Source organism: Emys orbicularis, chromosome 21, assembly GCF_028017835.1.
Source record: "Emys orbicularis isolate rEmyOrb1 chromosome 21, rEmyOrb1.hap1, whole genome shotgun sequence".
NCBI classification, from domain to species: Eukaryota; Metazoa; Chordata; order Testudines; family Emydidae; genus Emys; species Emys orbicularis.
The window spans coordinates 21,407,293-21,418,582 of NC_088703.1; the positions used below are offsets into that span (position 1 = coordinate 21,407,293).

At 60.0% G+C, this 11,290-nt stretch overlaps 2 protein-coding genes across 2 annotated transcripts; both read right to left on the bottom strand.

Moving 5' to 3' along the window:
• Positions 1 to 2,494: 2,494 nt before the first annotated feature.
• Positions 2,495 to 5,207, bottom strand: LENG9 (leukocyte receptor cluster member 9). Its single transcript, XM_065420665.1, is given in 3 exon segments — positions 2,495 to 3,797; positions 5,130 to 5,170; positions 5,172 to 5,207. Coding segments are annotated over 3 exon segments (1,380 nt in total).
• A 3,959-nt stretch (positions 5,208 to 9,166) lies between these two features.
• Positions 9,167 to 9,754, bottom strand: CDC42EP5 (CDC42 effector protein 5). The gene has a single exon (XM_065421048.1). The coding sequence runs from the start codon at positions 9,752 to 9,754 to the stop codon at positions 9,167 to 9,169; it is 588 nt and encodes a 195-aa protein (XP_065277120.1).
• Positions 9,755 to 11,290: the final 1,536 nt, after the last annotated feature.

Consider the following 11,290-nt stretch of genomic DNA (forward strand, 5'->3'; position numbering starts at 1 on the left):
GAAAGAAAGCCAAAAAAAAGGCACATCTGGGCAAAAAGAGAAAACAAAGAGCGAGCCGAAAGAGCAGCGGCGGCGAATGAATGCCGAAAGAGCGAGCCCCGATCGGCTTACCCCCCGCCTCAGAGACTGTTGCTTAGAGACATTGTAAGAATCGGGGGAACCTGATGCAGAGAGTGAAATTGGGGTGATGCAGACCACACAGCTGCCGGGAATTGGTCGTCCCTCCGCTAATGGATTCAACCAGTCGCCAGCAAACCTTCCAATCACGTCTAAGTTTCACCGTTTCTATGTCCTGGAGTTTTTTTTGTCTATGCTCAGTTTAGTTGATTTTTATTTATTATTTCCCCCCCCCCATTTCCTCAGTTTCTTTACAGGTAACTTGGTAATGATCCATTCCCTCCCCTTTCCCCGCCCTCAGTTTAATTGTCTTTTTATTTTTATTTTTTTTCCTTTCTTCCTATAGTCTCTTTAGCATCTCATTCTCCTCCCGAGCCTTCCCCCTTCCTTTCTTTTGTTGGACATATGTAACTTTCTGATGTGCACTCGACAGCATGAATAGCTGGATTTCAAATGCTCTTTTTTTTTCTTTCCAGAAACTTTTCCTTTTTTGAGGAGTATTTTTCTCGAAATTGAAAATTAATAAAAACGACAAACGTAGGAAGAAACGCCTCGGGCCCCTGTCTATTTTTGAGGCTGGATCAGGTGATCCCATGTGGGACTTGGGATGCTGGCGTTTGCCCTAGTGCTTGTGACCTTGGGCAAATCGCTCGGGGCCACATTTCCAAAGGGATTTAGATGCAGACAGATGCCTAATGTGGCATAAAGTGGACCTAGGTGCCGGACTTGCTTAACCGTCTGTCATGGAGTGTGGGGGACTCAGGGCCCTGCACCCCCCACTTCCTGCGATTCACCGTGACTCTCAGCCAGCCAGTAAAACAGAAGGTTTATTAGATGACAGGAACACAGTCCCAGACAGAGCTTGTAGGTACAGAGAACAGGACCCCTCAGTCAGGTCCATCTTGGGGGGTGGGAAGCCCAGACCCCGTCTGGGCCTCCTGTTTCCCCAGCCAGCTCCAAACTGAAGCCCCCTCCAGCCCCTGCTCTGGCCTTTGTCTCTTTCCCAGGCCAGGAGGCACCTGATCTCTCTGTTCTCCAACATCTTCAGTTGGCACCTTGCAGGGGAGGGGCCCAGGCCATCAGTTGCCAGGAGCCAGGGCGTCGACCCTTCTCTGTGCAGACACCATTACACCTGCCCTCTAGGGCTCTGCAACAATCACACCCCCTTATCCCACCACCTAGATACTTAAGAACTGCATAGGGGAAACTGAGGCACCCACACAGTATTCAGAGAAAACATTAAGAACATTCCCACTTCATGTCACCCTCATTGTGCTAAGCTGGTTTAGTGAATCCTGCTGGACTCTGCATCTTTAGGCGTCTATATGTCTCACTTCATCAATCATCACAGTCTGAACTGTAGAAGACAAGTCCCTACCCCTGCTGTGAATTAATTCCTGCCCCAGCGAGAACAGATAATCTAGTCCTCTGTTCGCACCAGCAAAGCCTGCAGATCAGCCTGTTCGTATCCGTAGCAAGAGGCTGGAAGGGGTTAGATGGTTTTATTGGGACCCGGCGGTAGATGCCAATTTTGCCGTCTGCACATGCCGACGAAAGACTGTTTCTGGCTACAGCAATTTGAATTGAGAGAAGTAGAGAGCTGCTCGAGAAGGGTTATTTCCTTGGTACGGGTTGTTACCAGCTTGGGTATAAAGGAGCTGTGAACGTTGCTGTTGATTGTAGAGAAAATTATTTTAAAAGAAACATCCGTACTGTGGGGCAGAATGATCCAAGAGCATCAAATTCTACCCAACTCCATGTGCAAACCCACAGCGGTGAGGGGAACAGACCCAGCCTGGACCCTTTGCCTTCCATGTGTGGGAGCTGAGCTTGCTTGGCAGGAACCTGGCACACTGAATTCCTGGGCCCTTTGCCATGGGGAGAGGCAGCTGGCAAAGGGCTAACAGACCAGAGGCAGGAGGAGGTCCCAGAGCCCACCCCAGGCAGGCTGTACAAAGGGCCGGGTCCTGCATCTCAGCTAGGAACGCCCTCCCCAGCGGCGGCTGGTTGGGTGAATGACTTGGGGTTCAGGAAAGCTGGAAGATGCCAGGGAAGGGGATTATATGCATGGGGGCAAGGTGAATTGGGGAGCAGAGCTTGGGGCTAGAACCCAGGAGTCCTGGCTCCCTACATCCCTGCTTTAACCACTCAACCCCGCTCCCTTGCCAGAGCTGTGGATAGAACCCAGGAGTCCTGACTCCCAGCCCTGCCCGCCCCATAACTACTAGGCCCCATTCCCCTCCCTGCTGTGGGGATAGAACCCAGGAGTCCCAGCTCCCCCCCCTCCCCAGGTCTAATCTTGATGAGGGGACCTGAGAGAAGGGTCAATAGAGCCCCAGATCCTGAGCTGGGATTTGGGGACTGGCGTGGGGCCCCCTCAGTACAGATCCAGCTCCACGAGGGTGCTGTAAAACCCATCGGTCCGTCTGCCCCCGCCCACCTGGCACAGACACAGCGATTCCACCGCCTGGGTCCCCAGATCCTCCCCGGGGGGCTCCGGGGGCAGGCTCAGCCTCGGCTCCCCACCCGCCGGGATCTTGGCCACGGTGAGATGGAAACAATCGTGGGCCGGGACGACGGTCAGCCCCTTGCAGGCAAAGCCCTGCTCCAGGGCGTGGGCCAGCCCCGCCAGCTCCGGGCCGGGCGCGGGGGCGGCGTACAGCACCCGGCCCCGGAAGGTGCCCAGGCCCCGGAAGCGCAGGAGCGGGGCAGGGGGCAGGAGGCGCCGGTGCTCGGCCTGCAGCTCCCGCAGGGCGGTGACAGCCGCCTGCATCTTGCCAGCGTCGTCTAGCTGGAGAAGGCAGAGGGTGAGGTGGAGGGTGGCCAGTGGGGTGCAGAACTCGGCCAAGGTGGGGTCAGCCTGGCTCAGGGCCTCCTGGAGCCGGGCCACCGAACCCCGCAGCTCCGGGCTGGTGATGCGCACGGCCACAAAATGGGTGGGGCGGGGAGGCCGGGGGGCTGCTGGGGGGCAGCTCTGAGCGCCTGGCTCAGCCACATCCTCCTTCTCCTCCTCCTCCTCTTCGTTCTCCGGAGCTACAGCCTCCTCCGGCACCCCGGCTCCGCCGTCCCCCATTCCCGCGGCCTCTTGGCGCCCGGCCTCTTCCTCCATCACCTCCAGGATGGTCCGGCCGCCCCCGGTGGAGCCGAAAACGTCGTCCAGCCGGCTGGCTTTGTCCCACACCACGCGGCCGCGATATTTGAAGTACTGGATCCTGTGCTGGGGTATGGCCAGCACCTCCGGCCCGACCGACGCCAGGTCCTCCCAGCAGAAGGCCGTAAAGGCGTCTTCCCGCACACCACAGAAGCGGTCCAGGTGGCCCACGGTGAACTCACCGGGCGGCAGCTGGCGGTCCCAGAGGATGCGGGAGACGACGTCCCCTGCTGTCTTCATGGGGGGCTTCTTGCTGGGGGGCTCAAGGGGCTTCTTGCTGGGGGGCTCGGGGGGCGGCTGGGGGGCGGCAGGCGGGGCGCCGGGGTGGGGGTTCCGGCAGCGGGCGCCGAAGCGGCAACCACCCGCCAAGAAGAAGCGGCAGGGGTGGCTGAGCGTGGGGGCTGGCTCTGTCACCCCCGGCCCATCAGAGCCCGGGTCCGGGGCTCCCCCTGCAGGGTTGGCTGGGGGGGCAGAAAAATCTCCCCCAGTGGACGGGCCCCGTCCCTCCATTGCGTCACCAGAGTCCAGTCTGCAAGGCAAAGAGAGCGTTAGCACAGGGGACGGGGCCTTTCCCTCTAGGGGGCACCGGCTCCCACCTGGCCCCAGGGCAGGGACTGGCTGGCTCGGGGTGGGGGGGGAATGGGGCACGGGGCCTGTCCCCTCTAGGGGGCGCCGGCTCCCATCCAGCCCCAGGGCGGGGACTGGCTGGCTCGGGGTGGGGGGGGAAATGGGGCGCGGGGCCTGTCCCCTCTAGGGGGCGCCGGCTCCCACCCGGCCCCAGGGCAGGGACTGGCTGGCTCGGGGGGTGGGGAATGGGGCACGGGGCCTGTCCCCTCTAGGGGGTGCCGGCTCCCACCCGGCCCCAGGGCAGGGAGTGGCTGGCTCAGGGGGCAGGGAATGGGGCCTGACCCCGCTGGGAGCAGGCTGCCTGGGCCGACCCTGCTGCATCGCTCAGGAGTTACCTGCCCCTGCCAGGCTGGGTGGCCCTGAGCCGGGCCCGGAGGAGGATTTCCTGCTTTGGGCTCCAGCCCCTCCCAACCCGGCCACTTGCCCAGGACTATAAAGGGAGCTGCAAGGGCTGCTGGGAAAGGCGGTGAATTTTTATGGCTCTAAACCCCAGGCCTCCAGCAGGGGGCAAAGAGTGTCCATGGTGAATGAGTAATTTCCTGATTAGCCCGGCCCAGAGCCAGCATAGAACCCAGGAGTCCTGGCTCCCAGCCCCCCTCTTACCACTAGCCCCCACTCCCCTCCCAGAGTCGGGGAGTGAACCCTGGAGTCCTGGCTCCCAGCCCCCGCCCCCCCCTGCTCTAACCATCAGACCCCTCTCCCCGCCCAGAGCCGGAGAGAGAACCCAGGAGTCCTGGCTCCCAGCCCTCGCTCCCGCTCTTACCACTAGACCCCACTCCTCTCCCCGAGCCTGTCCTGGGTCCCAGGTCCAGAGCCGAGAGCCCTGCTTGTCACAGTCCAGGCCCCGTTACCAGCCCCACCCTCGCCAACTTCCTTGCCGACACTAATGTTCCCCTACATAGCGACTGTCTACGGGACGCGGCGTCAGTCCGAGGCAGGAAAGATACTGAGATAAGGCGTAACCGTCCTCTCACCCAGTGCCTGAACTGTAACCCCACCCAGCGCGCAGGAGAGAATCCAGGAGTCCGGGCGCCCAACCCCCCCCCCCCCCCCGCTGCTCTAACCAAAAGACCCCACTCCCCTCCCAGAGCCAGGGAAAGAACCCAGGAGTCCTGGTGCCTAGCCCCCCCGCTCTAACCACCAGATCCCACTCCCCTCCCAGAGCCAGGGAGAGAACCCAGGAGTTCTGGTTCCCCCCTCCCCCAGAGAAAATGCCCTGTGCCTCATTCCCCACCTCCAAACCTGCCAGTCCCCTCCCTGGGGCTGGATGGGAGCCCTCCCCCCGGGAGGGGAAAGCCCCCCAGCCAGCCATGCTGACGTTGCATCAGTTTCCCAGCTGCTCCATGTCCCTGGCAGGGCCGGCCAGGCCTCCTGGACAATGTCACCCCACCCCCGGCCCCCGATCTGTTTACAGTGGAAATCGCCCAGTGCCAAGAAATTCACAGAGCGTGACTGGGAGCCCGGGGCCCCATTGGGGGATGCTATCTCAGCCGGATGGGCCAGCTGGGGGGGAAGTGGGACGCTGGACAAGGTTGTGGGGCTAGGCAGGGTGTCTCAGGAGGAAAAGACAGACAGACAGACCCAAGCCAAGCGAGCTGGACAGACGGCTCCTGTCATCCTGGCTCCGGGGAGGGTGCAGCACTGGGGATCCCGTCTATCTAGAAATGCAGGGGCTGAGCCAGTGAAAGAGCTGGGGATAGAACCCAGGAGTCCTGGCACCCAGGTCCCCCTGCTCTAACCCACCAGCCCCCCCAGAGCTGGGGATAGAACACAGGAGTCCTGGCACCCAGGTCCCCCTGCTCTAACCCACCAGCCCCCCTGCCAAGCTGGGGATAGAACCCAGGAGTCCTGGCTCCCAGCCCCCTCTGCTCTAACCCCCCAGAGCTGGAGATAGAACCCAGGAGTCCTGGCTCCCAGTTCCCCCTGCTCTAACCCCCCAGCCCCCCAAGCATGGGATAGAACCCAGGAGTCCTGGCCAGGGCCGCTCAGAGGTGGGGGCAAATGGGGCAATTTGCCCCAGGCCCCGGGCCCCGCAGGGGCCCCCACGAGAAGATAGTATTCTATAGTATTGCAACTTTTTTTTATGGAAGGGGCCCCCAAAATTGCTTTGTCCCAGATCCCCTGAATCCTCTGGGTGCCCCTGGTCCTGGCTCCCAGTTCCCCTGGCTCTAACCCACAGCTCCCACTCTCCTCTCAGAGCCAGGGATAGAACCCAGGAGTCCTGGCTCCCACACGAGCGCCTCACAGCTCTGAGAATATTTCCTTCCTGCTCCCCGTTTTCCCATTGTGTTTCCCTCCCTCTGCGTGTCCGGGACTGACCCCACCGTCACCCTGTGTCCCCTCCCGGCTCTAGCCAGCAGGTTACCCAGCTTGGGGGGTGGGTGGATTCTCGGGGGTGCTGGGGAATGGATTCCAGGGGTAAAGAGGCTCAAAGAACTGGCCCAGCTCCGGACCGAAGGTCGCGCTTTAATGGTAAGAAATACAAACATTTTTCTCTCGCTAGAAAGATTTGCTTTAGAGTGAACTCGACGCAGGGCTGGGGGAGGGGAATGGACATTTATACACGGGGGGGGGCAATATACAGAGATATAAAAAAATATACGCAGAGATCCATCCCGCTATTTAACATGGGGGGGGGGGAACCCGGAGGGCAGGGGGCAGACGTTAAGGGGAGATACCGAAGGACTGGGGTGATGAGACCCAGGGATTAGCACAAGGTCAGACAGAGCGTAAGGGAGATCAGAACCCGGCCCTGGCCCCGTGGCAGTCTGGGGGTGGCTCCGGATTGAGCTCAGGTCAGCCTCCAGCCCCCCGCCTCCCCCTTGCACTCAGTGGCTGGAAGGTAGGTTCATCCTTAGCACCCGCGGAGCAGCTTTCAGCAGAGAAACTCAGAGCCCTCCCTCCCCCCACCTCCTCCTTAGGGCAGTATCATAAGCTCCACTTTAGAAGGGGAAACTGAGGCACAGACTGACATATGGACTTGCCTGGGGTTACACAGGGGACCAATGACAGAGCCGGGGATAGAACCCAGGAGTCCTGGCCCCCAGCTCTAACCACTCGACCCCACTCCCCTCCCAGAGCTGGGGAGAGCACCCAGGAGTCCTATTTAACATTACTCCCACCTTCCCTTCCCATCCTTTCACATTCACACACACTCTGCTTTTTCCACCCACATTTTTCTTTCTTTCCTCTTCCTCTCTCCCTCAGCTGTCTCCTGCATTCCATCCTTATTCCAGCCAATATGGGTCCCATTTAGCCGTCTTTCCCTCTCCCTCAGGGCGTGTGGGCCAATCCCAAATCCGGTCCCCCTCCCTGCAGGGACTCGAACCCACAACTGTAAGAGCAGGCCCCGCGCTACAGCGTCAGTAGCCTTTCTACCCGATCAGTCCACTAGGGGGCGACAGAACCACACTGCATTGGCTCCATTTGACCCTGTTGTTCATGGGCCCAGATTAGGGGACCCCTTATTAATCCATGACGCCCGCCACTAGGACACCAGCTGCTGCCCCACTTAATAACATTCCTCCTCCCCCCACACACACACACATCAAATCTGGAGCAGGGAAAATAATCTTAACACCCCTGCCCTCAAAGGAAAAGTGAAATGTACCCCTCCCCCCCACCCCACCCTTTTCTGGGCTGGGATAAACTGCTCCTACTTCCCAGCCCCCCCTTATTTTAATCCACCAGACCCTCTAGGCACCTCCACCTAGAAATATAGGAGAGAACCCAGGAGTCCTGGCTCCCAGCCCCCGCTGCTCTAACCATTAGACCCCACTCCCCTCCCAGAGCCAGGAACCCAGGAGTGCTGGCTCCCAGCCCCCCTGCTCTAACCATTAGACCCCACTCCCCTCCCAGAGCCAGGAAGAGAACCCAGGAGTCCTGGCTCCCAGCCCCCATCCTGCTCTAACCCATTAGACCCTAGGCCTTCCACCCCTGGTGAATATAATCCGTTAATGTCTCAAGTAACTCTCCTTCCATGTGGGGGGAGCCCCAGGCATGAAATAGGGGGTGGGGGAGGAGGGAACCCAGGTCATTTTCACAGCATTACCCAAATCACTTTTCTCAAGGCTGATCTGTGCCCCTCAACCACCCCGGTACCACTGCTCTTGTCCGAGTCCATCTCTTGTGAGCCCAGAGTCCAGATGGGGTGTGAGATGGATACACACAAAACCAATATCAAACTGTCTTCTTTCAGTTCAGGATTTCCTTCTCCCATTGGGAGAGGGGAATGAGAGAGAGGAAGTGGGATGCTGACTGATTGGTGGGTTATTTGGTCAATTGCTGAGATGATCGGTGGATTGATTGATTGGTTGGTCAACAGGTTGGTTGATTGTTCCACTGGTTGGTTGAGTGGTCGATTGGTGGCTTGATTCTTGACTATTGCGCTGATGGGTTGGCTAGTCGATTGGTTGATCGTTGACCATTCCACCGACCAATTGGTTGGTTGATTGTTGACTGTTTCACTGGTTGGCTGACTGGTCGATTGGTGGGTTGATTCTTGACTAGCCCGCTGATGGGTTGACTGGTTGCTTTGTTGATCGTTGACTGTTCCATCGGTCAATTGGTTGGTCGATAACTTAGTTGGCAGGTCAATTGGTGGATTGATGGTTGATGGGTCCATCGGCCGATTGATCAGTTGCGGGGGGCTGACTGTTGATAGCTCATTTTGTCAGCCAATGGGCCGATTGTTCTTTGGTGGTAGATTGATTGTTGATCAATTGACAGGTTGATTGATAAATGGATTGACAAGTTGATCAATGTATTGATGGGTTGATTGGGCAATCTGTGGGTTGGTGGATTGATTGAGGGGCTCATTAATAGATAGACGTATTGATGAGTTGACCAGTCAACGGACGGGTGGGTGGATTAGGATTCCAGAAATCCATACAGACAAGGAGGTGAAAATTAGGATCAAACACATTGGACTTTCCATTGCAGATAGGATCACCAACCTCAGAGAACCGGTACTGCCATGGGGAGGGGGCCGGCTAGGGGGTAAGAATAAGTGAACGGAAAAAAAGAATGAAAGGAAGAAATGGCGGAAGAGGGGAAGGGAAAGAGAGCAGGAGCAAAAGAAAGAGAAGGGGGAAGCGCATGAAAGGAGGGTAAGGAAGAATGAAAGAGGAAAAGAGAGAGAACACACACAAGGGAAGAGGGGGATGGCTGAAGCAGGAGGGGCATGGATGAAGGGACAGGGGAGGAGACAGATGGAGGGGTGGAGGGAATAGGGGGGAATGGAGGGATGGGAGGGGAGCTGAACCCCCTCTCCTATAGCCCAATCTCGTCATCCAGCTCATCGTCAAATGTGTATCCATGCCCGGTGCCTTCCTCCTCCTCCTCCTCCTCCTCTTCTTCTTCCTCCTCTTCCTCCTCCCCTGCCTGGGGAGCCACCCCATGGCCCAGCCCCTGTCCCCCCACCGGCCTCTCCGCCCTGACGTCCTCGCTCCGGGGCTGCTCCCCGCCCTTGTCCATGACCCCCAACACCTCATCCAGAATGGACGGCCCCAGATCCAACTCGAAGGAGAACAGGGACTCGGCGTGTTGCAGTTCCCCCTCCCAGCCAGCGGGGGGCAAATCCAGGGCGCCGGGGCCGCCCCCCAAATCAGCCGGGCTGCCGGAGGACCCCGAGAGGCGGCTGGGGGACTGGGCCGGCGCCAGAGCCTCGGTGGCGGGGGGCAGCCCGTTGGCCTTGGGGCCCCCATGGTTGCTGAGAAAGGAGGTGTCCCCGAAGACGTCCCCGCCCCGGCCGACGTGCATGGTGTGCCGGAAATCCCCCAGTGGGGCGCTGATCATGTCCCGGCCGATGCGGGGCCTCTTCTTCGACTGGGAGATGGGGGACTGCTTCAGAATCGGCATCTGGGGGGCACAGAGAGAGAGACATGGGGGTCAGGGAGACAGGGCCCCGCCCCTCTAGGGGGCACCAGCTCCGCTCCAGGACTGGCTGGGTCAGGGGGTGGGGAATGGGGCGCGGGGCCTTTCCCCTCTAGGGGGCGCTGGCTCCCATCTGGCCCCAGGGCGGGGATTGGCTGGCTCAGGGGGGCAGGGAATGAGGCACAGGGAAAGGGTTGGTCTCCTGCACCCCCATATCTTAGGATAAATAGGGGTCACCCACTGGGGTGTTGATCCCAGGCAAAATATCCCCCACCCTGTGACATGGGATTATTTCAGAGAGGGGGGCTGGGAGGCAGGACTCTGCTCTCTCCCCAGCTCTGGGAGGGGGGGGGGGTCTAGTGGTTAGAGCATGGGGGGCTGGGAGCCAGGACTCCAGGGTTCTCTCCCCGGCTCTGGGAGGGGAGGGGGGTCTAGTGGTTAGAGCAGGGGGGCTGGGAGACAGGACTCCGGGGTTCTCTCCCCGGCTCTGGGAGGGGAGTGGGGTCTAGTGGTTAGAGCAGGGGGGCTGGGAGCCAGGACTCCGGGGTTCTCTCCCCAGCTCTGGGAGGGGGGGGGGTCTAGTGGTTAGAGCAGGGGGGCTGGGAGCCAGGACTCCAGGGTTCTCTCCCCGGCTCTGGGAGGGGAGTGGGGTCTAGTGGTTAGAGCAGGGGGGCTGGGAGCCAGGACTCCAGGGTTCTCTCCCCGGCTCTGGGAGGGGAGTGGGGTCTAGTGGTTAGAGCAGGGGGGCTGGGAGCCAGGACTCCAGGGTTCTCTCCCCGGCTCTGGGAGGGGGTGGGGTCTAGTGGTTAGAAGGGGGGGGGTGGCAGGGAGGAGGTGGCCAGTGGGGATTGAGAGGGACGGGGATCTCCGCTGAAGAGGGAGGACTCGGCAGCTGGGACTTGGGGGGAGGCGGCATTTCCTGTCCTAGGGAAGTGAAGTCAGTTTCCTCTGGGTGTTCTCCCAGCCGCCAGCTGGGATCCCTGGCTCTGTGCCAGATCAGACTTGGCCGGGGGGAGCTCCCATCGGGGGCAGGCGATGGGACGGCTCCGACTGGGGGGAGACAGCTGGGGGGGGCAGGGGATGGGGGGGACAGCTGGACAGGATGGGGGTTGCTCTGATGGAAAGGGTGGCAGGACAGGGCCAGGGATGAGGCAGATCAGATGGGGGTGGTGGACAAGGCGGGGTACAGGGTGGCACAGAGGGGGGCACTGGATGGACCAGGCAGCCCCCCTCTATCAGAACAACAGCTGGAATCTGGAGCAGCTGGGTTGGGGTTCCCCAGCCCCATGAATGGACAGGGACTGGGGGGGGGGGTGTAAGGGAGGGGAAGAAAAAGGGAGGAAGGAAAGAGAGAAGATGAGAGGAGAGAAGGAACAGGGGGAAGGAGACAGTGACTAGGGAAGAGAGGGGCTAGAAAGGCCCTTTCTGGCTGGGGATACAGTGGGGGGGGGGCAAGGAGCAGGGAACACCCCCCCACACCCCACCTGGTTCCCATGAGCCACCGCCCCCCACCCCACTCCC